This window comes from Bos grunniens, chromosome 19 (assembly GCF_055505025.1).
Source record: "Bos grunniens cultivar Pamir isolate PY7600 chromosome 19, Bosgru_T2T1.0, whole genome shotgun sequence".
NCBI lineage: Eukaryota > Metazoa > Chordata > Mammalia > Artiodactyla > Bovidae > Bos > Bos grunniens.
In genome coordinates this window covers 28,297,467-28,323,455 of record NC_141183.1, presented here as the reverse complement: position 1 = coordinate 28,323,455, position 25,989 = coordinate 28,297,467, and the positions used below count along the sequence as shown (strand labels likewise).

At 52.9% G+C, this 25,989-nt stretch overlaps 1 protein-coding gene across 1 annotated transcript; it reads right to left on the bottom strand.

Annotated features, from left to right (window-relative positions):
- Positions 1-5,846: 5,846 nt before the first annotated feature.
- USP22 (ubiquitin specific peptidase 22) lies at positions 5,847-24,485 on the bottom strand. The gene is made up of 13 exons (XM_086358297.1): positions 24,192-24,485; positions 16,869-17,001; positions 14,744-14,857; positions 14,162-14,263; positions 13,614-13,783; positions 12,384-12,531; positions 11,849-11,954; positions 11,595-11,753; positions 10,815-10,941; positions 9,962-10,053; positions 9,223-9,285; positions 8,594-8,743; positions 5,847-8,276 (listed from the first exon to the last, which is right to left on the bottom strand). Exons 1-13 carry the CDS (start codon positions 24,327-24,329, stop codon positions 8,234-8,236), a joined length of 1,545 nt encoding a protein of 514 aa, XP_086214423.1. The 5' UTR covers positions 24,330-24,485; the 3' UTR covers positions 5,847-8,233.
- Between the last annotated feature and the right edge of the window lie 1,504 nt (positions 24,486-25,989).

Below are 25,989 nucleotides of genomic sequence, written 5' to 3'. Positions count from 1 at the left end.
CAGAGGTGGCGGGCTCTGCATGTGGCCGACACATGGGGCACTAGGGCTGTACCAGCTTGCATCAATCTCACAAAACCCATTCCCTTCCGTGTCTCCTCAGGAAGGCATGAAGCAGTGTGCCTGTGTGTGCCCTGTACGTGTCTATGTGCAGCGCTGCCTCCACCAGTCAGGGGCATGGGGTGGACAGAAGCTTCAGCCCAGGCATCAAGCTGCTTGGAAAGCCTGGGACCATGCCATGAGTTCACAGGCAGGAGTGTGCTCATTTAGACACCAACCTGCACTACTGTTCAGCATTTTTCTTTACATCAACTTTTCTTTCAGACCTACTTGGTAAATTTTATGGATTTTGACCGGTAACACTGTATCTGAGCATTCACAAATTTTTGATGTTACATATATTTTACGTGTGTGCGTAGTCGCTCAGTCATGTCCGACTCTGTGAGTCCATGGACTGTAGCCCACCAGGCTCCTCTGTCCATGGGGATTCTCCAGGCAAGAATACTGGGGTGGGTAGCCTTTCCCTTCTCCAGGAGATCATTCCAACCCAGGGATCGAACCCAGGTCTCCTGCACTGCAGGCTGATTCTTTACCCTCTGAACCACTGGGGAAGCCCATATGTTTATACCAATATCTATATGATATATATATTCTCTGTATATTTATATATATTATACATATATTTTATATCAATATGAACAACGAAACCTATATTTTAGTAGCATTTAAACCTGAGAATACCAAACTATTCTATGCAGCTACATAGATAAACACAAGATTATGCAAACCATTCATCCTGTATCTCCCCAAACTGCCTGGCACACTTCCATGCACCAAAGGTTCACACACACATTCCTGGAGGTGCAGACAGGCAAGACACTCCCTCTTTCCCCATCCCGTTAACAAGCCCTGTCTGCTTCCCAGACTGGGCAGTTTCAGCTCTGGACCCTCCTGCCTCCCCACCTAGGTGTTGCAGGGCTGTTCCTGCCACAGCAGTGACGGGAAGGGCTGCCCCGCCCTCATCCTGGGGTGCAAACAGCCAATGTGTGTCTCTGTCCAAAGTTCCCTTTATAAGGCCACCAGGGCCCTCATGACCTCACTTGAACTTGATCATGTCTGTCAACCTGCAAATAGTGTCGCGCTTAGAGGTTCTCAGGGTTGGACCTCAACCCTTGAGAATGGGGGATCGATACATCCTGCCCAAAACATGGTTCTTCCAGAGCCTGGCTCTGCTTCAGCTGTCTGAAGGCAGAGCTCTGACCTGCTGTTCAGGGGGCCCCCTGTGGCAATGGGGACGGCCTGGTGCAGCGTCTCCGGGCAGCCCTGCTGGATGCCGGCAGAGTCCTGGCACAGCTCTGAGCTGCACCAATGTGCTTGTGACATGAAAGTAGGCTTGTTCCAAAGGTGTGCAGACTCTCCTTCCCTCTGCAGCTCTCTGAACCCCGTCTGAAGCGGGGGGTAGGGGGGGAGTGGGAGCTGCTGAAAACACAGGGAAATGCATGCCTGACCTGACTACATAGCTTTCCACAGACAAAAATAATCTTTTGGTCATTTTTTCCACTGGTCTTTTGTGTAAGTTTACGTGGGGTTTTTTGGCATCCTCTCCCCCTTGCCTTTTTAAGACCGAGTTTCCTTGCTGGAAAGAAAATCTGAAACTTTAAGTACCATTTTATCCATGTTTTCTGTTTGATGGATCTGATTCCTGCTGCTTGCTGCAGCTCCAGCCCAGTTCCTGGGATACCAGTCCCCACTGGCCTCCCTGAGGCCACCCTGTCTCCCAGGCCCAGAGCTCAGCAAGCTCTTCTGAAAAGGTAGGGATGACAGAGTCTGCAGCGACTACTCAGCACTCACCCACTGTGGCCATACTTACTGTGGCTATAACCAGCAGGCCAGGATGAGGCAGTGGGTCAGCCTGGGCTCCAGGGATCCAGCTCTGACTGCCTGCCCCATTTCACTGTCTTTAGGTCCACCGTCTTTTTACTGAGATGTAACTGACAGGTAACACTGTGCAAGTTGATACATGACACATTTATACATTGGGATATGCTCTACATGGCGTCAGGAACACCTGGACCCCCGACCACAACCCTCCCAACCCCTGAGATGATCTCTCGTGTGATACAGCGTCACAGCGTGTCAGTCTCACCCGAGAGTTCATGCCTTTAGCCAGCATCTCCCCCTTCCCCAATTCCAGCCCCAGGTGACCACCACTCTGCACTTTCTCTAAACACTGGTCTCTATGCTTACCCCTCTCTACATTTTTGAAAGAGCTATTTGCAACACACACCTTTACTTGATGTCAGTTAACCCACAAACAGACTCACTTCATTTGGCTGCCCCGTCTTCGTGTTGCTGTCCTGAAGCCCATGATACATCAGTATTATTTTTGCTTTAGAAACTCAGTACCTTAACAGTGATTAAAAATAAGAAAAACGACACCATGTATATTTACCTTCAAGTCTAGAAATCATTTTCTGTGTGCAGACCCAGGTCTGTCAGAAGAGCTTCCTTCAGCACTTCTTGTGCGAGTCTGCAGGTGATGAGTTTATTCAGTTTGAAAGTCTCTTTCATTTCTGAGATTTCTTCTGGGTAGATTCTGGGAAGCCAGTTTCTTCCTTTGAGCACCTCAGAGACATTGCTCCACTCTCTCTGGTTCCGTTTCTGATGAGACAGCTGCTAGAATTCCCACTTTTGTTTCTTTGCAATGTGTGCCTATAAATTCTTCTGTTTTTTTAGCAGTTTGAAAATGTGTTCTGGAGTTTTCTGCTGTGGGCAGGTTTGTTACTTACCCTGCTTGGGGTTCTCTGAGAAAGCTTGCATCTGCATTTTTTTGTTTTTCATTATACTGTCATCCCTTCAAACTGCTGGGTGCTGCCCCACACCGCAGGTACCCTGTTCTTTGGGGTTTTGCCCCATTCCTCTCTTTGGGTGGTCCCAGCGCCGCCTCCCTCGGCTGAGGCCCTTGTCACGCAGTGCCGTCACGTTTGTCAAGAGTGTCCTTCTTGTCACCATGATTGGGTCTCCTAGACGGTCCTTCCAAGCAGCTCCCCCCACTCCACTGAGGGCCCATCTGTTCCACACGGTTTCCGAGGGCCTTCAACACATTAACCCTAATGACTCAGAATCTCCGCCTGACAGTTTCAACATTCAGGTCATCGGACTCTGGCTCTGCTGCTCTGTCTCTTGGCAGGAAGCTGTTTTTACTTGCTCTTTTGTGAGTCCTGTGCTTTTCTTACCGAACACCAGGTCTGTATACAACGCCAGAGACTGAGATATGAAGTTTCCATGCCTGGAACTGGCCAGCCTTTCTCTGCCCGGCCCTCAGTGAGGGGCCGAGTCGCTGCGTCACTGGCTGAGTTGGCTGGGTGGTTGTTCCTGTGTTCACCCTGGGGCCCCTGGCTTCACCCGCCCTCGGGGTCATGCTCTCGGGGGGAGCGGCTCCCCAGGTGCTGTGTGCCTTCCTGCCTCCCTCAACAGCGCACACTGTGTCACTCAGCGCTTCCTCCCATGGGGTCCTGTCTCAGCTGCTCACCACCCCACACCCGCCAGAGCAGGAGCCCTCCGCGTCCCGCCTGCTGGAGCCTCAGGGCCACACTGACCCCCAAGTTGACAACGTTCTGCAGACTGGTTTTGACTAGTTGCTACTTTAGTAACAGTGAACTAAATAAAGCGCGATGTTGGAAAAAATGTACAAGTGAACTTATTTACAAAACAGAAATAAGAGTCACGGATGTAGAAAAAAGGATAAACTAGGAGATTGGGACGGACATATACACACTCCTAGACAACTGATAAGGACCTACTGTGAAGCACAGGGAACTCTACTCAATACTCTGCAATGGCCTACATGGAAAGGTAATCTAAGGAGAGTGGGTATGTTTATGTATAACTGATTCACTTTGCTGTGCAGCAGAAACCAGCATGACACTGTAAATCAGCCATACTCCAATAAAACAGCGAATAAGAATTTAAACAACTATAAACACATGAGAAACCCCCATACTCACGGGCCCCCAATTTGGTGGCATTTCCAGGGTGTCCACGGTCTGAAGCAGAAGACAAGGTGCCACACCCCCACACCTCCTGTGTGAACCGGCAGCCGTGCTGACACGTTCGGGCGTTAAATCCACCTGTCCACACTGGCAGCACATGGCTCCCAGTGAAAGCAGGACCTGCAGGAGCACAAGTGTGAGGCACCACCACTGAGCCTGAGGACGCATCAGGAGTCCAGCAGGAACCCCGGGGCACCAGCACAGGTGCCGCGAGCACACTGACCTCATCCCCCCCGAGGGTCCATCCTCCGCCACAGGAAGAGCCGCTGCTTGGGCCAAGCACCTGACGCGGACACAGAACCTCCGTCCCGGGAGGGATGAGCGCCCTGCACACACGAGGGTGAGTGTGCGGCAGTGGACACGCACGGGCAGCAGGCATGGCGGCTCCAGCATCCACACACACCCTGTGACCAGGGACCGAGGGGCATCCCGAAAGACCGCAACAAAGGGAAGTCCTCGCTCCAAGCAGAACTCTGAGTACTGTACCTGGTTACCCACCTTGTCAGGAACCAGACTGGCCACAAGTACTGACCTATGTGGACTCCTGGGGCAGCGCCAACAGCTCGCTGGACAGTTAAAGACTCAGAAGGAACAGGATTAGAAGGCCAGCGACAGAAGATGTGAGTGGGGACAGACCTCAGGTCAGGAACAGATTGTGCTCACCAAGAAGCCTGACCAAGGACGCTCACCAGGTGGACAAAGCCACCTGTTCTGGGTGCCGATGGCTCACTGCCCCCACGCCATTGCTCCAAGGGCCCACAGACAAAGGGGCCATCAAAATGGGGTAGCGGGGGGATACTGGAACAGGCTCCACGGCAGGCCCCGGGCCCAGCTCACCAGTCACTCCTGTGGGATGCCTGCCCAGCCCAGCCCCTAAACCAGCTCTGAAGCCTGCAGGTCACTTCCCGTATCACAGCAGCAGGTGGCCACCTGCTGGCTGGGCGACTACATGGGGGGGTCAGCATCTGTCTTTGTGGGATGGACCCATCTTCTGGACTCAGCTCCGCTTGCCCTGCCTGTCCACACTCCCCAGGTCACGATGCTCCACGAGTCCGACTGCTGAAGGCACAACTTCCAGGACAACTTAACACTTTTAACCAGACCATGGTCAGAGCACACAGGTCCCGGGATGGAGGGCAACAGCTGGGGCAGGACTGGAACACTACAGCTTTGTACCAACAACCCCATTGTAGGTCTTCATTCCCGGCCTGGACAACGCTGGATTGAAGGTCTAAGACCCTGGGGGCAGTTTGGGGTGGGGGGGGGCTTTCTGCAGGGATACAGCAGTGGTCCTGGTTAACGTGGAGAGACTGTGGGTAAGGCACGGACGGCTACTCTGGAGCCCCGGGGACTTGCTGGCGCTTCCTGCTATTTCCACGTGAGGGAACTCAAGAAGACTGCACCTCAGGCATCTTGAAAGGGATGCTTCGGAAATGAAGGGTCCACAGGCTGGAGGGGCCAGAGCCCATGACAAGCGCAGAGTCAAACAGCACTCACCAGGCCAGGGACCTTCTCTGCTGACTCACACCTGCCACCTGCTCAACCGCAGGGTGGCCTTCCCCACATCCCAGGTCCTGTGCTCAAAGTCTCCAAGGATTCCTGCATTTAAAGCCCCTCAGGTGACATTAAATTCAAAATCTGATGGACCACAAGGCCCTGAGCCCCAGGCTCCTCAAGTCGCCATCATGGCCAGGATGAGGAGATGCAAACATGGGCTTTCTGGCCCAAAGCAGGTTGGGGCTGAACAAATAAAGGGGCTCAGGAGGGCCTCGGCCGCAGAAATGGGAGACCACCAGCTTTCAGAATAAAATGTAGCTTTATTACGACACATGAAAGACTACAAGCCATTAGGGAGGAGAGGAGCCTAACAGTCCCTCAGAACGGCAAGGAAAGGGACATGGAGACATCCCCATGATAAAATCCACAGCACAATCACTGGCATCTTGTTCTTATGATTTTGTTGTCAAAGTTATAGTAAATCAGTTACCTGAACTGTCAAAAGAATGGCAATTTGATACAATGGGAGCATCTACACTGAGCAAGCTACGACAGCACGAGTGTACACACTGCAGAAGGGCGAGTCCCAGGCGCTCTGGTGCAGGCAGGAGGGCCCCACTCCCCAACTCAGGACACCCCAGAGAGCGAGCCGCCCCCTCCCCGCGACGTGTCGACACAGCAGCCGACATCTCAGAGACACAGTCACTTTGATACACGAGCGCAGGGGGAGGGGTCGCCCAGGAGTCCTCTGTGGTCCAGACGTCAATGCAAGTGGTTTTAAGAAACGGGAAACTGTTTCCAGCAGCTGCATTGGGAGCTGAGAGAAAGGACTCCCAAACGCAGCCTCTGTTCCTGACATCACGGCAGGACCTCGGCACAGCCGAAGCGTCACGCCCACCCCGCCTCCACCCCACGTGGCTCTAACAGTCAGGGGGCGATCTCGTCAGCAGACACAGAGCTAAGTGCTCAGAACAGCAGGCCAGAGGGAGTAAAGAGCATTAATCCGGATATAAAAATTCAAAAATAACATTTAGAAAAGAGAAACCTGGCTTCACTGTCTCCCCATCCAGGAGCTATGGACGTGAATGCAGGGCCCAGAGGGGTGCAGGGAGGGACAGAGTGAGCCAACAGAAACCCAAAGCCAGAACATCCACTCTGCCCCGACTTAACATGGAGGCCCCGGGCCCAGAGCTCCACAGTCACCTCCAGCCCAGGGCCCGGCCCGCGAGGCCTCTGTCCAGAGCCCTCAGAGCAGGCATAGTGCACGGGCCACGCAGGGTAGTTTCTGAGAACGGGCGCCCACCTGCATGTCTGATGATGCTCACAGCTGTTTCAAAATAAGCTTAATAACTTGTGTTCCTGAAATACAGAAACACAACTGAGTGACCCTGGCAGGCACTTGGGCCGTATCCGCCGGGTATGATGACCCGGCCTAGGAACCCCAGCCAGCACCTTCCACCCTGCACAGCAACCACGCCGCTCCTGGACCTAAGCAGCTGATGAGCTGGACCCAGTCCACTGCCCGTTGGCTGAGAACTATGTGCACACCTTTACAGAGTGAAAAAACTTAACACCCTGTAACATGGGAAAAGTATGTGATACTCATATTTCCAGCTCCTATAAAGTTCTCCAGAACACAGCTACATCTGTCTATGTGTCAGCTATGAAAGAAACCACAGGGCCCACAAGCCGGGAGCACCCACCACCTGGCCCTCTGCAGAAAGCCCGCGGACCTAGCTGCAGGGGGATGTGTTCCTCTCCAGGAAGTAGCCCTCACAGTTCAGGACAGATGGGCTTGTCCCCGTCTCCAGGTTGGACTCTCTCAGAATGGACAATCTAAGTCAGGGTGTGGATAGACGGGTGCATCTGCTCCTTCAGCCCGTCCCACTGGCTCTGTGCCAGCAGTCTTTCCTGCTGCAACAGAAACAAGCAGAATGGAAAGCAGAGACCCCCAGCGTAGAACGCAGCAACACCCCCCCAACCCTGCAAGGCCCACTGACGCCATCCAACATGTCCACTGCCCAGCAGCGACTGGGAGAGCTCGTGGGCCAGGTGGCCACGAAGGAGACACGGGAGAGAAGCAGTGAAACCACTAGACACACGAGTTAAAGACAGAGACTGTACCCTGCCCAGCCCGCTCCTCACCCGCGGCTCTGACACAGACACGGAGGTCCCTGGGGATGAGGGGTGGGGGCAACCAAAGCAGCACCAGTGAAGAAGCAAGACCCACTCTCCAGAATCAAGGGAAAACGATCTAAGGTTCAGTCTGAACTCGGTAATTCATTCACATCACTATCACTGCATTCATGAAATTCACGATCATGGAGAAGAGAGAAAGAGAGAGAATAAGAAAACACCTATTTCTAGAAAACAGGGAGGTCCTTCCGCATGCAGGACAACGCTGGCATCTGCAGGACAGACAAGCTGGAGGCCGCGCAGGGCTGTCAGCTCCGCAGGCTCCGGGCCCTGGATCCACGCTACGCACACTCAAGACCCCAAATTCACCAAGAAAGAGATTGCGAGGGCGCGATCTCGACCTGCTCTGGAGCCTCCAGCCTGAAGCCGCTGGAACTCCAAGGGGCATGGGAGACATGCAGGCACTGTCTCCTTTGCCCCCAAGCCCTGGGCCAACCTCCTGCCAAGCGTCTGCACAGCGTGGCCCCGGGCGTGCGGGGGCTCCCACGGGGCTACTCGTACTCCAGGAACTGCTTGTGGTAGAACAGCAAGTACCTGTGGAGGAGAAGGCAAGCTCACCTCCCACCCGGGGTGGCCATGGGGCACCTGTCCCCGCAGAGCTGAGGCCCCCAGCCCATGCCCCAGCCTGAGACCGCTCTCCCTTGGCTGGGGGTCCCTCTCTGAAGGATGCCTGCCCCAGGTTCCACCCACCCAGCCCTCTCAGGGCCACCACAGAATCTCAAGGCTGCCCTGCTGCCTGGAACTCCAAGCCCAAATGCTGTCAGGGTCACAGCAGATCATCTGGGGCAGGAGCCTCCCAGATGGGCACAGGGGGAGCTGCCGTCAGGGGACCTTGGCCCTGCAGGACGCACCCCTCGCTGTCCAGCACATCCGCAATGCTGGCCTTGGTGATGATGGCGTCATCACATTTGAACCACTGGTCCTTGTGCTGTCGGATGAAGCTGGTGTAGTGGCCGCTCTCCAGGGTCCCCTGGTGGTTGACCACCGCAAACAACGAGTACCTGAGGGGATGGCAGCAGGGACACGGAGATCACTCAACCCTGTCACCACCTGGGACCACAGTCCCCACAGCAGCAGCCCAAGAATGAACGCTGACAGGGAAGGGTAAGGGGACAGGCCGCCTGGGAGACACTGGAGCGGCTGCAGCCTCCCCTCAGCCACCAGTAGGAAGGACGGGAAAGGAGGACAGGGCCTAGTCAAGGTGCCGGGAAGGTCAGGCTCTTGCAAAAGGAGGCCAGCTTAGATGCAGGTGGGGGGAGGCCCTGCCCTGACAGAGGAGTGGTCGCAGCACTATAGGAAGCCAGCCAGTGACCAGAAGACACACAGCCTGGCCACCCCCTCCCCATGGCCAGCCAGCCACACACACACACACACACACACACACACACAGTCTTCCGGGCAATGCAGGTGGGGCCTCCCTAAGGCCCAGGGCCAACTCTCACTCAAGACGCTGGCCCGCCCGCCAGGTGGAGCCACTCACTTGTTGTCATTGTTGAGACTGTCTGTCGGCTGCTGGTACTGTCCGTTCATCCTGCTCTCTTTGCTGTAAGGACAGCAGGACACTCAGCCTTGATCAAAATGTTAACTGATCACCCTCACCAGGGACTTGCAAGGCATGACTGTGTGGCTTCCACGCGTCTGGTTCTCCCAAAAACTCTGCCTCAGGCAGAGACGGCCCCAACTTACAGTGAGGAAACTGAGGCCCAGGCTGGCCAAGTGGACCATCCACACCAAGGCACAGAGCTGGAGTCAGCCAGGACCCACGGTTCCCCCAACCCATCCTGTCTCCCCACTCCAGCCCTGGCCAGGGGGTCAGCCTCACTGGACCCTCCTGTGGCCTACATGGGCTCAGGTCTCTGCTGCTTCGACACCCCCTGGAGTCGTCCACCACAGCAGCCCTCGTCTGACACACTAGTAAGTGTCCGGGCGTTTTGTGAAGGTAAATTTTAAGTGGTCCAGAAAACACAGACTTGAAAACAAAGCAAGTGACATCTGCAGCTGCAGAACCACCCTGCTGATTTGTATTCCACCCCAATGCCTGCGGCTGAAATGCTGCCTACGGGCAGACAGCCCAAGTCTGAGCCAGTGCTACGACAGCTAGTCGGGGGCCAGCCTCCCTCACACGGGGAGGGGTCAGGGGCTTCCATGACGTCAGGGCTCACTGGGGCCTCATCAGGGACCTGGCACCACCCCCGCCCGCTCGTGGACAGAGAACAAACCTGGAGGCCATGAAGGGGGTCATGTCCAGCTCCAGGGGGAAGGACACGTAGGTGGTGATCTTACGCCGGAGTTTGGCTGAGTGTTCAAACCGCTGCAGGAACGGAGGGATGGGGGAGATGGGTTAGGGCTCCTCCCACCGTGTCTCCGGGGCTTCTAACACGCCTTCCTGTGTTTTCTTAAGTGCCCTGCTTCTGCCCAGAGCCAGAGCTCAGAATCCACAGCACAAACCCCATGGGGCTTAGCCCCCCACCCCTGAAACAATGGGCCTGATGGCAGGTGTGGACGTGACACAGTGTCTGGCAGGAAAAACAGGGCCCACACCCCATGCCCTGTGCCCCCTGCCAGATAGGACGCTTCCCCACAAAACGGGACACTGGACCAGCAGCAAGGCAGGGCTGGGGTTCTGGGTTGTCTTACACCTTTAAAGGGTCCCAAAGCGGAAGAGTAAGCAACAGAGACCATTAAGGAATGCCCAAGAAGAGCAAACACAGCAGCCCTGCTGCTGTTCTTTCTCAGCTCGTCACTCGGGACTCACGCTTGTTACTAGCCCTTCACAGAAGGCATGCTGACCCCAGGATTAGACCTCAGTGCAAAGGGTCTTTGCTTTTAAGTAAATCAGAAAACTTGGGGTGAGGATGGAAGAATTTGGAGGGGAGGAGGAGTAAACCCCTACCCACCCCTACCCAGAGTAACTTGCCCTGTTTCAGTTAAAGTAACTCCTTTTTGATTCACAGCAAACCTCCTGACAGCAGACAGAACAGTCACTTACAGGAGGCACTGGCCTATGTGCTCCAGAGGCAAGGTGGGCACTGCACAGCCACCTCAGGCCCGGGGCGTGCTCAGGGAACTCACTTTGAGGTGGAAGCAGGCCACAATGGGCAGCTTCTTCATGGTGAGCTGCTTGGTGGACTCCTGGTAGCTATGGCAACCGCTGCATTTGATCTTGGCACTGCTTCCTAAGTGCTCCGGTCTGGTAAATCTGCAACATGTCAAAAACGTGTACTTTTAGTTAAAAAAGAAAATGAGAACACTAAGAAAAGAAAGAGAGAAGAGTTTTTTTTTATCACTTTCAGTGGGTTCATCTTGTTCCTAAACACATGCACAATTAAGGACGCTTTTTAAGGACGCTTATAAGGTTACAATGAAAAACAAAAAAGCTACTTCTTCCTCTTCTCTATCATAAAGAATTCTCATCCTAAGTAATGATTTTCTAACTACCGTAAGACACAGCAGTCAAATTACTCCCTGAAAAGTGAAAACCAGCATTCACACAAAACTGTATGTGAGTGGTTACTAACTGCAGCTTTATTTGTAAGGGCCAAGAAAAACCTGGAAACAACACAGATGTCCTTCAGCAAATGAGTGGTTAATGCATGCACGCTGCAGAATACTACTGAGCACTTAAAAGGAAGCAACTGGTGATACACGCAACCTGGATAAACCTCCAGAGAATTAGGGTGAGTGGAAAAGTCAACCCTGAGAGATTACAATTCCACTGATACAACATTCTTAAAACGTGCCCCCTCAGCTCCTATGTGGGAACGTGGGGCCCGGGGAGGTCTGGCTTTCTCAGGATGCTCCCCAAGCAGCCACAAGAAGGGCCCCCCTGCCCATGAGGCGTGGCCACCTCACCTCCGCAGGCAGTCGGTGAGGGTCGTGGTTCCTGACACGTGGCTCTCCCCATTTACCACACTGCTCTCGCTTCCAGGGCTCAGCGGCCAGAAGGGCGTGGAAGAGCCAGGGAGGTCCAGGCTGATGTCCCAGAAGGGGTCGATGGTGGTGGAAACCCCACTAGGAGCAAGCAGGGGCACATGTGAGCAAGGATGGCTCTGTGGGCAGCAGAGCGACAAGGCCCCAGAATCCCTGGGCAGGGGGGGAGCACTTACTGGCACACCTGGCAGGTGACGTCAGACTGCAGCCCTCCTGTGAAAATCTGGTCTATGATACAGTTGCAGTGGTTGGGGTTGTTGGCCTTCTTTCCGTTATCGTCACCTGGGGAGACCACGGCTCTGTGACCCTGGGCCCCAAGGCAGCTTGCCATCAAGCCGCTGAGCCCAGGGACAGGGCTGGTCCCCTAGGGAAGGTTGCTGCAGGAGGACCTCGGTGGACCCGCAGTATGTTCCGTTTTCTCCCCTTGTTTCTCCGTAACACCTTCCCGCCGTCTATCTGACACTAAATGTATCTCATGTCCAGTAACTGGTCCAGGAGCAGCCCTGTCCTCACCCCTGCTGGGCCCTCACTTTTGCAGCCCACACCCCTGCAGAGCCCACCCTGGAAGGTGCACCCCTGCAGAGCCCCTGGAAGGTGCACCCCCGCAGCCCCACCCTGGAAGGTGCACCCCAGCAGCCCCACCCCTGCAGCCCCACCCTGGAAGGTGCACCCCCACAGCTCCACCCTGGAAGGTGCACCCCGCAGCCCCACCTTTGCAGTGCCGGTGCAGGACATCCAGGGCTGCGATGAGGAACTCGTGTGCGTCCTGCTGCTCGTAGCCTGCCAGGTGCCGGGCGTGAGTCCACACGAGGTGCAGCAGTTTGTACGGGATGTGGGGGGAACGGTGCCCCGAGTAGAACTGTGCAGAGAGAAGGAGCGGCAGCCTCGTCAGGAGCAACACAGAGCCCCTACGTGCACACCCGACAATGAGTGGGCAGGTGGCCATCTCCTCTCCTTCTTGTGCAAACTGTGTTTTTACTTGGAGTCTGCACCTAAGTTTTCTCCATTCCCACCATCCGTTTTCTAGAAATACATCAAAGTGATGAACTGTGGCAAACTTTCATCGAAACAGAGGAGGGCATGGCAACCCACTCCAATACTCTCGCCTGGGAATTCCACTGGCACAGGAGCCTGGTGGGCTACAGTCCATGGGTCCGCAAAAAGTTGGACACAATGAAACCAGTAACACTTTTACTTTGGTCAAATGTGAATAAAAAGGTTTTTTGAAACACACGATCATACATATACACTAAAAGGTGACTTTTGTTCTGTGTAAATTGTACCCCCATAAACCGGAGCCTAAAGACCAACGTGACAAGATGAACTGACCACCACCAGTGCCTGAATGAGACCCCCACCAGACTGCTCCGGCCCAACAATACCACTCAGCTTGTTCACTCCTGTAACGCCAGCCACTGCTGGCAGGCTGCAGGAACATGGGCACTGGATGGGCCAGGGATCGGGAGACTTCTGAAAAGGGCCAGACGGTGAATAACTCCAGCACCGAAGTCAGGCAGGCTCCAGGCAGCCGGGGTGCACCAGGGAAATGAGAGGATGCAATCAAAGGCCTAGGGCCATCACCTGAAGACACCTGGGTCCTTGCAGGACCCTGTCCTGCATTCGGGCCCTGAGCCTGGAGGGTCAGCTTGCGAGCCCATCAGGGACAGAGACCTCTGGTGACACAGTCAGCAAGGCTGGCAACGAGACCCACCACCCTGTGGACAAAGCGGCAGGTGACGGATGGGGGCTGAGGGGGGCAAGGGGGCCAGCGTCCGCTGCTCACACCCAGTCTATGGCAGCAGTGAGCCTGAAAATGACACCGAGTCTCTTGGCTGGAGACCCCCTTGGGAAGAACACGTGGTTTCACAACAGGGGCGTATACGAGATGTCCACCGCAGGGGAGGTGACAGAACCCCCCTCCGCCCCCTCCCAGCCCCGTACCTCCTGGAACAGGGAGGACATCTCGCAGACCAGGCAGGAGCTGGGGCTCTGCATCTCACAGCGGTGCCGGTCGGACAGGAAGAAGTCGCGCAGCAGGGGCGTGTGCGTGAGCGCCTGCACGATGCAGTTCATGAAGCACGTGTTCCCCAGGTTGATGAGGCCGCGCAGACCTGGCGGCGGAGGGCTGGGTCAGCCAGCATTAGGACCCCACCAGCCCACGGCCCCGCTCATGTGAGAAGAACGGAGCCTCTGTCCAAGGCTTGTGCTCCTCTTATAGGAAAAGGCCCCGAGGGGTGCTGATCCCCAGCATTTGGCCCCTAATTTCAGCATCAACCATTCTGGCAGAATTGCCTGAAGGCCTCCGGTAACGAGGGAACAGGTCAGAGAGCAGTCTCCCCGACAAGCTGGCAGCCACACCACGTCCCCTGCAGTCTCAGCAGGGCCAGGGAGACTGCTCACACTCACACCTGCTTCCTGAAGAGCCCCACCCTCGGGCTCTGCCCTGCTGGGCACACCCCTAAGGCCCCACCGGGCACGCGCCCACCCACCAATAGTGCAGTTGGACGTGATCTTCCGCCGCTTGGGGTTGTGTTTCAGCAGCTCGAGCTCCCGTTTGGTCGGCTCCCATGTTGAAAACTTCTCCCCGACACCTAAGCAGGAGGGTGCCGTTAGCTACACTGTGTGTGTGAACCAGTGTGGTGGTGGCAGTTTATTAGGCTGTATTTCAAAGACGGGGCAATGTGGGGTTCTTCTAAGACCCTGTTCCAGACACTTAAAGGAGTTTCCTTCAGGGAATGTGCCGTGAGTAAGCCACGTTCCCGGAGGAGAGGAGAACAGAACCTGTTCAGAGCGGTGTCAGCAGTCCAGAGACCAGCATCTCCTCAGCCTTAATCCCTGAGTAGAGGGACCAGGGCTGAACCCCTTGTGGCAGTCGCAGGCCTGTGAGGACCCAGGCAAAAGCACAGGTCCAGGAAACTGTGGGCTCCGCACCTGCCTCCCTGGGCGCCCCCCCGAACTTGCAGGAGGTAGCAGGCAGGTATGGGGGCTCCTCCCCCCTCCCCCTGACAGATGAGGGGCAGGGGATGCAGGCGAAGACACAACCAGGCTCACAGAGCTCCGGAAAACCAAACCTTGCATCTTCCAAGCTTTCCGCTGCTCCTCTTTGGCAATGATTTCTATGTCTTTGTCATAAATGTAGTCCTGACACAAAAAGCAGTAGATACCTCCGTACATGAGCTCGATGGCTGAAAAAGAAAGAAGAAACAAAACTAATTAAAGATGGAAAGGTAATGCTTCAAGACACAAACACACATGTAAGCTTTCTAGGTAGCATTTCTCTAACCAGAAAATCCCACTATTACCAAAGGCTGTGCCCCCGCTTCAGACGTGTGTCCAAAGCAGGTGAGGCACGTGAACTCTCCCTGGAAGCTCCCTCAAGGGTTGAGCAATCTGAGGGAGAAAGAGGTGCCACGTCTGTACTCTACAAAGGACCCAACCCCTCGGTACCAGGACCCTCTGCCTTTCTTGTGAAACAAGGGAAACTTGCATTCCTATCAGCCCACAGAGACTCCCGGGACCAGAGCTCTGTGACCCGGGCGCCCAGCAGCCCTCACTGTGCCAGGATGCAGGCAGCACAGCCGCCAAGCAAACAACCTGGACCTGTGCCCAGGGCTTCCCAACACACATACACACACACACACACTCTTCCGTAAAAATGTAAACCTGGCACATGCACACACACACACTCTCTCTCTCCTGTGAACATGTAAACCTGGAGCACCTTAAGTGGACACACACACACACACACACACACACACACACACTCTCTCTCCCATAAACATGTAAACCTGGAGCACCTGAGGCGCGTGCGCGCGCACACACACTCTCACTCTCTCCCTCTTCTGTAAACGTGTAAACCTGAAGCACCTAAAGAGCACACACACACACACTCTTCGGTAAACCGCGTTCTAACCCAGCAATGGCCAGAATCTTGCTCCTGTTCTGTGCTTTTGTCTCTTGAAGCAAACTTCCTAAAACTGGCTCATTTTGGCAAAAGTAGAGGCAGAGCTTATCAAGCAGGCTGATAACATGAACAAATACCATGTTTCTAAAGTGACTTTTGTAGACGACACTGGGTTTCAGTAAGATTCTTCACAAAGTCTTTTAAGTGTAAAAGTGTTCCCACTTCTGCACAGCCCTCCTAACCACACAGACTCCCAGCCCACATGTGAGAGCCCTACATGGGTCTGGTCTCAGAGTCAGATTACACGACCCCTGTAACCACAGAGACTTGCAGCCCACATGTGAGACCCTACATGGTCTCATCTGAGAGTCAGATGGAATGAAGCACGAAGTTCTCTACCACACACCAAAGGATCCCACCCCCACCGTGACCATCAGCCCTTCTCTCCGGTCCCTCTGGGTGAGATCCCACTGCTGACTGCTGGCCCCACTGGGCGGCCACCCACCCACAGCCTGTGAAGCACCATCAGTGTCATCAGCTCTCCTTCGAAAAGGCCAGTTAATGCCTCGTCCTGGGCTGACCCCTCCCCTGCCTGGTTCAGGCTCTCAGCTAGAGATGAAGCATGACCTCTGGAAACGACTGAGTTCGGACGCCATCTCCACACAGGAAGACTGGGTCACAGGAAGCTGTGTTGTAGGAAAGGGCCTGTGGCCTGGACCTTGTGAAAGTGAGTTCCTTACAGGAATCCTCACCATCGTTTGACAGAAAACATAATCCTCAAGGAGAGAAAAACTTATTGACAGCAGTCAGAAAGTAAAGACTAGAGCAAAACTCAGCTTCATGTAACCCCACCTTGATGCCAGCACCTCCAGCCTCTCCATGAACAAACAACAAGCCAACCCCTCACAGACAGTGCTGAACTCACCCGGTGCCCCCAACCCCATAATGATACCAATAACCTAAAGCTGCATGGACGGCCTTTGCAGATTTCTGCCTAATCTAACACCTAACCATGCTTTTCAGAGGGAAAGACAAGTCTCCGATGTTCCATTGCAGGAAATGCACTCTTCAGAGAAAGTCGTCCTTTAGGGTCACACTCTACATGACCTCAGGCAAGCGGGGCAGTAACACTTGTGGGCTCAGTTTCTCTCCCCTCCCCACAGGAGTTCCAAGGAGAGCACAGACCACTTCAGATAAGGGCAGACTCCTGGGAGAGCGGAAGGTCAAAGTCAAAGAAGCGAGTTGGGAAGATGACCCCAAAGCCCCGGAGGTGTGCATCAGGAGGGTCTTACCCAGGTTGTGCCTCTTGGACTTGGCGTGCTCATGAATGTGCTTCTTCGTGAAACAGCCGAAGAAGACACAGTGGAGGCAGGAGTGCAGCCGATTCAGGTGGAGGCCACACACATGACATACGCACGACTTCGCCTACAAGTCAGAAAAGAGAATTGGGAACCTGGGGTTCTCAGAGTCACGGGAGCAAGGTAATTCCAACAGGTACAGCTAGAGAGGAAGTGGAAGCCTAGGTTTTCTCTCAAGGTCTCCCCACCTAAAAGATCTTTTCCTTAATTTTGTCAATTGACCCAAAAGGCACGTAGGTCACTTAGCTCAGACTGGCTCCTCGAAAGAGGACTGAGGCCAGTATCAACCACCAACCTGAAGCCACTCAGACCAAGCGTGTGAAGCTTCAGGAGCAGAAAAGGTCCTTCTGCATCCGAGGGCCCCTCCACCCCCAAGGCACCGGTAACCAGCACGCCATTTCAAGTTTGATATTCCAGGTTCCGAGACCACAGCAAATCTATAATCAATCAAGATGGATATGAATCAAAGCAATACACAGAAACAAGAAAAAGAATGGTTTGTGGGTGAGAACTATACCACAGAAACCCAAAGTTTTATAACCTCAGCGATAATCACGAGCACCGTGGTAAACAATTCTCTTCCACCCAAGCCTCCCAAGTGCCTCTCCCCCCCCAGCAGGAAGCCCTGCTCCAGGGCAATTCCACAGGAGTGGGAGACTCAAGGGAAAGACTTCTGAAATGTTGCAATACAAGAAATAGTAATTGTACCACCTATTTATTCTGCCAATGATCAATCTAAGGAATTAACTAATTCTAATTGTTCTCAGTAACACAAGGGAAGTTTTAAGTTATATAATGGTTACTTGGATGTGTAACAGTGAATGGTTCCCAGTAGCCTGGAAGTTTTCTTTTTATAAAAATACCCTTAGGAACAGACTCCTGGAATCTGTTTACTGTTCCCTATGGCTACAGATGTAAAGAAAAGATTAAAAGGTGTTCCTTGTTTTTACCACTCTGGATACATTAAATGCATGACCATGGTTTTATTAAAAAAAAAAACAAAAAAAAACCTCTTCTACGACCTTAATAAACAAAAAATCCAAGAAAAAACTCAAAACCAGCATGACTCTTAAATATATCAGGTTAAGTACATAACTTTAACTCATTATTTCCCCTTAAAACACACAAAAGTTTTAAAAACAGATAAAAATTTAACTCCTGAATTTTAAATCCAAATCTGTGCCACCTGTTCTTTTGCAGCACCTCCCCAAAGAAAAATCTGCTGAAAGAAAAAAGGCATCAAGAATTTTAGCTACACAAACAGGGAACCACAAGAATTAAACACAGGCAGATGGGCTACAACAAGAAAGAAACTGGTCACATCCTTAAACTATCAAGATCAGGGAAAGAAAGCCTGAGGTAACACAAACACAATTGACTAAGTCTTTTTCACACACAAAAAGCCCATGCTCAGGACTCATTTTAAGGCCCTGATTCAGATTTTACAACTAGGGCTCCACTGGCAGGCAGTCCCAAGCACGAATCCAGTTTCCGTAAACACCAAGGATTTGCCATATACCCCAGAGTAAACTACTCTTGGATTAACTGGTGCTCTGCAAATAAAAACAAACACAAACCGCACCTCTTACAAGCCACTGACTCCAGCCAACGCTGATGGGCCTGAGAAGGAATGGGAGCTGCTTTTGGAATTACCCGAGGAAATTCTGGCCCGATTTGAGCATAAAAATGAGTAACAAAAGGAATGGATTATACACCCAACAACAAAAAATACCCAAGTCCACTCTAAAATTATACCAATACACACACTGCACAGTCTTTTCATTGTGTTACATAAATGTAACAATGTTTCTAACACCAGGATCCCAACAGGACTGCAACAGCTGTGGGCCATCAACATTTCACAATGGTTCATTCATTAGTGCACAGGTACCCACTCCCCTACCTCAGTACTGACCACCTCAATCAGTCCTTAATTCACATTTCGATCACCTTCCCCACTGTCAATTCGGAGAAGGCAATGGCACCCCACTCCAGTACTCTTGCCTGGAAAATCCCATGGATGGAGGAGCCTGGTAGGCTGCAGTCCATGGGGTCTCCAAGAGTCAGACATGACTGAGCAACTTCACTTTCACTTTTCACTTTCATGCACTGGAGAAGGAAATGGCAACCCACTCCAGTGTTCTTGCCTGGAAAATCCCATGGACAGAGGAGCCTGGTGGGGCGCCGTCTATGGGGTCGCACAGAGTCCGACACGACTGAAGCGACTTAGTAGCAGCAGCAGCTAGGGACCATCGGGTTCTCCTAGGACTTCATGCAACCTGCCCGTCCCACTTCATTCCCTAGAACTTGGAACAGGTGATGAAAGTGACTGACAGGCCCACTGCCGCAGGAGCTGCCAAGGTTAAGATGAGGCAGGTCAGCTCAGTCCCTAGAAACCAAGTTCCCTTATGTGTACCTCACCTCTCAACATCTGCTGGACACCTGCCCCCTTAAGTATGGGTGCTCAAGACAGTAGAACCTTCGGGAAAGACACAGAACCACTCCAGATCTTGCCAGAGGACCAAACTCAGGTCTGATGGAGCCTCTGATTTGGCTGCCAACTTACAGGAAATAGAACAAAACATGAAACCTAAGCCTGCAGCCAGCAAATCCAGACCCAGGAATGATCCTGGCAAAGCCTGGAGCTCTTCAGCAGGTCCCTGTGGGAATGAGAGGGGCGAGGAGACCGAGACACAACACCCACAACGGGACAGCACCCAGGGAGGATGGGCTGGCGGGGGTGGCGCTCTGACCCTGCATCTGCCACACAAAGCACGGACCTTCACAAACAGGGCTCAGGATTCCCCCCAAACCTGGAACCACAGCTGTGAACCCTGAGAACACATCAGACAAATCCAAGTTGAGACACATCCTACAAAATACCTGATTAATACTCCAATACTCCTCAAAGCCACTGCGGTCATTAAAAGCAAACAAAAGGCAAACCTGAAAAACCATCACAATCCAGAGGAGCTGAGGGCGGAAAACAGGGGAGAGGAAAAGACAAAAGGACTTCCCTGGTGGCCCAGCGATTAGGACTCCACTGCAGGAGGTGCTTGTGGGAACTACGATCCCACAGGCAGAGGCGACAGAGGAGCCTGAGGAGACACGGACTAAGTATCTCCTGAGACAGGACGAGAGAAAAACTAATCAGATCTGAATAAAGTATGATCTTTAGTTAATAATGATATATCAAGCTTGTGCATTAGTTGTAACACAATGTACCACAGAAATGTAAAAACTTCACCATCAGCAAGATGTTAGGGATTGATTCAGGACCTCTCTGTATTATCATTTTTTAAAAAATATTCGCCTACATTTTGGTTTTCCTAAATAGATAATCATATCTATAAACAACAGGATGTTTGCTTCAGCCCCAACTCCCAATTCTTTGTTCTCATATATCGTCTAGAACTTCCATTGTCACTACTGTTATTTAGCTGCTAAGTCGTGTCCAACTCTGCAACCCCCTGGACTGGGGCCCACCAGGATCCTCTGTCCATGGGATTTCCCAGGCAAGAATGAATACTGGAGTTGCCATTTCCTTCTCCATCTGTATTATTTCTGGTAACTTTTCTGTTAATCTAAAATCTGAATCTAAAACTACTGTTATTAATCTGCATAGAACTAAACACACACACACACAAATGAGCAAAAGTGGAAAACAGGAAAATCAGGAATAAAGCTGTGGTTGTATCCACGTGGGCAAGTGATTTTAACAATGAGTTAGTCTTGCTAGATGTTACCATATGGATAAACCGCAAAGGTTCTCTATTTTTCACAACAGCAGGTTAATCTACATTACTTCAAAAGGAACAATGTTTTCATTTTAGATCTTTTACTTGGAACCGTCTGTCTCCTCGGAGAAGGCACTGGCACCCCCCCCTCCAGTACTCTTGCCTGGAAACTCCCATGGCCGGAGGAGCCCGGTAGGCTGCAGTCCATGGGGTCGAGAAGAGTCCGACACAACTGAGCGACTTCACTTTCCCTTTGCACTTTCATGCATTGGAGAAGGAAATGGCAACCCACTCCAGTGTTCTTGCCTGGAGAATCCCAGGGATGGTGGAGCCTGGTGGGCTGCCATCTATGGAGTCGCACAGAGTCGGACACGACTGAAGCGACTTAGCAGCAGCAGCCTGTCTCCTGCTCCCTGTGAGTGCTGCAATGCTCAGGTATATTAACCTGAAAGAACTAATTCATCAATAAATAAAGCACAAGTTAATTCCTCAAAGCAAGAAGTTCTGAAAAAGAAAACCTTATACCTAAAAGAATGGACATATCCAAAAAATGAACTAAAAAAACTGAAGGGACAGGAGACAGCTGTCTGCAGCATTCTCACCATCATCCAAGTGCCTGGTCGAAAAAGACTAGTCACTGCAGTCAGTAACACTGGACGTTTAACAGCTAAGTCTACCATCTATCTACCAGACGCTGTAAGCTCCAGGTATTCTGTCTAAGCCAGTGACAGCACAACTGTTACTTTCCAAAGATGATTTCTACTAAAAAGTTCAAACATAAGAGATTCATTCAGATCTCAGACTCTAGAATTGAAGCAACACTGATTAAAAGAGGTGACCAGTAAGAACCCTAGAGTAAACCTTTTTCTAAAATACACAGTAAAGTAACACTGACTCAAGATAAATAAGACCGTTTTCCATCTGAAATGGAAAGCCTCCCTCAACCAAAGGCTTGAACCATGCTTCTAAAATACTGACTACCCAGAAACAAAAAGACAATGTCTCCAGCCCCTTTTCTCAAAAAACCTCTCAGATATTTCCAACCCAAATGATTAGGAATCCTGTCAGCAAACGTTGTACTGAGAAGACTTCGAAAGCGGTTTGTCATCCTCCAGATTACTGCCCAAACTACACCAGAATCAGTAATGGCCCAAGAGTGCTGATGCTTCCTCACCGGTGGTGAAGTATTTCAGTAAAAACACTTATTATGACTACAAAAAGGTCTGTGTTTTTTGAGGACAAGTTTCTGGAAAACTTCAGAATCACAGAAACAGTTCAAAAAGAGAAAAATGATTGCTTAAAAAACATTACCTGTCCCCCCCACCCCCAATGTCTATATGTTTAAATATAAAACAGACTGGGCTAACTCATAACCACCAGGGGAACTGAAAATCCCTGCTGTCCTCATTGCTAGCTTCCGTCTTCACATACGATTCCTCAAGCAGCAAGAACCACGCCAGAAAAGCAAAGCAGCACGGAGTCCTCAATTCTCAAATCTGATCGAGCCCACCAGGAGAAGCAGCAGAGTTTGGATACAGAAGTCATAACCCACCTCTACTTAAAGCACGGTTTGAACTCCTGTAGTTACACTATAGCTGAGACTTCACTGTAGCTTCTTTGAGCAACTTCAATGAAGTTTAACTTAGGTTGAAGTATTTTATAGGCAACTTTTCAGCGTTAAAACCAAACTACTAAGCCTGCACCTCTTCTGAGAAACCTTTGCAAATTACCAAACGTACATTACTGTTTCTCAAACCAAACTCCGCCTTGGCTGGGCCACCAGGATTCTAGAAGTGCACGGAGTCCCCAACATTCAGGGAATAATGGATGGAGGACACAAGGATTCACTGGCGGGATATGACCATAATGCAAGGCAGCACAACAGACTCGAGTTCTCAAAGAGGCTAATACCTCACTTCTTGTCTCTCTGCAGCTCAAGTTCTCACTATCGAGTAATACAGACGTGTGTCAACAATTTTCAAACTAAGCAATTAATATTAGAAGATTAATCCAAGTCACATGTAACAATAACAAAAAAAGTGAATCTTTCCTCAGGAAATTCGGCAAAGTTAACGAGGGGTTAAACTTGACTCCTTGAAGCGGTATTTAAAAATTACATATCTTAACCAACAACATAGAGCAGTAAGTAACAAGATTATCGCCTTTAGAACAGAATCAACCAAGTGATTTATTTTAAGGGCACACAACTCCATAAGCAAGAACCTCCTAGCACTCCCATCCTAGTAGAAGCCTGTTTTATCTCCGATTTCGGTTCATCCAAAGAGCCAGTTCTTCCCAACACCCACACTGATAAAAAGAAAGAAAACTGGTGCTTAACATTCCCTACGTGCTCAGCACATGTTAGTTTTACCATAAAAAAATGTTATTCAAGGTGGACATTGCCTAACAGCGCCTGCCCTCGGGCTGCGAACTGCAAAATCGCCGTACACGAAACAACATACTTTCTTCAGGTAGGAAGAGGGAATAACGCCATTTTCTAATTTCCAAATAGCTAACAAGCCCAAAGGCAGGACACTGAGTACAGCTCCCTCGGGGAGGCGCCCGCGTCAGATAGGAAGCACGTCGGCCCCCTATGCCGTCGGACAGGCCCCCTTTACACCGCTCCTGCGCAGCGACAGGTGAACTGCAAATCCCCTCATGCCAAGAGCGACTCGACTCGAAGCGCAGAGCCGGCGGCGCTCTGCATCCGCGCACACCTGGAGGGAGGGGCCGCATCCTGGAACGTCCCTACGGATCTGGGCCGGGGGCGCCCCGCGCTGAAATGGGGGGGGGGCGTGTTGTGGACCCTGCGTCCCGAGGGCGCCCGGCGTTGAAATGGGGGGGGAGGGCGGGCGTCCTTGTGGACTCTGAGCCCCGCGCTGAAATTGGGGGGGGGGGGAGGGTGCGTCTTGTGGACCCTGCGTCCCGAGGGCGCCCGGCGTTGAAATGGGGGGGGGGGGAGGGCGGGCGTCCTTGTGGACTCTGAGCCCCGCGCTGAAATTGGGGGGGGGAGGGTGCGTCTTGTGGACCCTGCGTCCCGAGGGCGCCCGGCGTTGAAATGGGAGGGGGGGCCGGGCGTCCTTGTGGACTCTCAGCCCCGCGCTGAAATGGGGGAGGGCGTCCTTGTGGACTCTGCGCCCAGAGCTGAAATGAGTAGCGCGCGTCTCTGCACACGCCAGGCGCGTGGCGGCTGTACTCGAGTCCCCGGGACCCCGCCCGACCGCCAGTCCCCGGCCCAGCGACCCCCAAGTACCCTCCAGGACCGCGGAGAATTAGCACAGCGTAGGCGGCACAGGCCGCACCCTCCGCAGCTGCGTCCCCGCCCCGCCCCCACCGGAGGGTCCCCAGGACACGCCCAGAGCGGCGACGTCTGAGACCCTCCCCCTCCCACCCGGCAGCCCCGGGAAAGACCGCCCCCGACGCCCGCCCGCGCCCACCCCGCCCCCGCCGGGCGCAGGCGGCGGGGGAGGGGACGGCGGAGGCGCGACCCCCGCCTCGGAACCGCGCCGCCGGGGCGCACCTTCCGCTTGCGGGCCTCGGCTGAGCCGCTCCACACGAAGCACTGGTAGATGGCGCGCAGGTTCTGCTTCCAGTTGTCCACCTTGAAGCTGCCCAGGTGCGCGCAGCCCGGCGGCGTCACCACGAGCTCCGCGTCCATGGCCTCGCCGTCCGGCTCGGGCCGGGGCGCCGGCGGGGACGAGGACGACGCCAGCGCGGCGCGAGGCTGCAGGCGGCCCGGCTGACGGACGGGCCCGGGACAAAGCGGAGCACAGCGACTGAGTGGCGGGCACCGCCCGCGAGGCGTTTGCGGGTCGCCGAGGCCGGGGCGGCGCTACGTCATCGCGGCCGGCGCGCGTGCGCTAGGCGCGCCCCTCCCCCACGGGCTGGCCCGGCGGGGTGGGGCTGCGGAGGCCCCGCCCCGTCCCCCAGCCATTGGGCGGCGGAGGAGACTTCTGACGGGAATTGGTGACTTCCCGCCGTCCGAGGAGGGGCGCGGGCGCAGGGGAGACGGGGCTGGTTTGCGCCAGCTGGACTGCCGCAGGGACTGGCGGGCAGGGGAGGGCGGGTGTTGGGCGGGGCCCGGTAGCGGTCCGCTGAGCCGGATCCGGGGAGTTCGTACTGGAGCGCCATATAGTCAGGGCTTCCGGTTAGGAAGCAGAGCATCACACACAAGCGGACTCGGTCCGGTTCGGCCCACGCGTCGCCATCCCGCCGGGCAGCACGTTCGCAGCCCGGGGATCGCGAGTCCCGCGACCTCCGAGCGATCCTGTCCACCTGCGGGCCGGCCCCGCTGGTATGGGAGTTCCGTGAGGGCAGGTGCGGGTTTCTTGGGGCCGGTCAAATGGCGCTCCGCGCCGGCCCGCATCCCGAGAGAAAAGACAGAAATAAAAGATGCTGTCTGGCAGCTAGAACTCGGGGCCCGGCGGCATGGGCCACCTGCCCGCCTCCTGCTCGGCGTCCTTTCTTCCAGCCTGTTGGACATTACGACACGCCCCCCCACCCCCGACCTCCGACGCCGCAATCCTTCATCTCCTTTTACCCAAAGAACTTACTTTTTAAAAAAATTAACTATTTTCCTCAGTAGCACGAAAACTCCATGATGGTAATTATTTTTCTGTTTTATTAAAGTCTGTATCCAGCAGTGCCCACTGGTTATATCAGGTCTTCAAAAATAAATGTTTAATTGGCTAATTAACCCAAAGAAACTTTTATAGGAGAATCTAATGCAGTCATCCTCAGACTAAAACACGAGTGAAGGCACATTACGGATATGTTAAAGGAGTGTCAGTCTAAAAAAGGTGAACTCTGAAATTTTAAGTTAAGAATTACAAATTCTGTGGGATCTATCTCTATTGATGTTATGTATGATGAGTATTCCAGTATTGTTGTTCTTACAAATATGACTCGGTTTCAAGAATGTGCCCTTAGAATTCAGGCCCCCAGTATCAAGCACATTTTTTATGAATTTGGTCATCCAAACATGAGAGAATTTCTATGCTCTCTACTTGAATTGTAAGTAATGATTTCAAATGCCCTGTAATCAGAACAGCCTTATACATAAATAAAAGTAAAGCACAATAAATATCCTTGGAAAGCAGTTCCCAACTGAGTCACGATTGACATTGTTTTAACACTTTTTTTTTTTTTCTAATGGGAAAAAAGCTGAGAACATGCTGCTGCTACTGCTAAGTCGCTTCAGTCATGTCCGATTCTGTGCGACACCATAGACGGCAGCGCACCAGGCTCTGCGGTCCCTGGGATTCTCCAGGTAAGAACGCTGGAGTGGGTCGCCGTTTCCTTCTCCAATGCAGGAAAGT

Coding starts and splice junctions, on each gene's coding strand:
- USP22 (XM_086358297.1), bottom strand. CDS start 24,329: ATGGACGCGGAGCTCGTGGTGACGCCGCCGGGCTGCGCGCACCTGGGC. Junction 14,264..14,743: donor GAAAGCTTGGAAGATGCAAG/GTTTGGTTTTCC, acceptor CCTCCTGCTTAG/GTGTCGGGGAGAAGTTTTCA. Junction 8,277..8,593: donor GATGTGCTGGACAGCGAGGG/GTGCGTCCTGCA, acceptor TCTCCTCCACAG/GTACTTGCTGTTCTACCACA.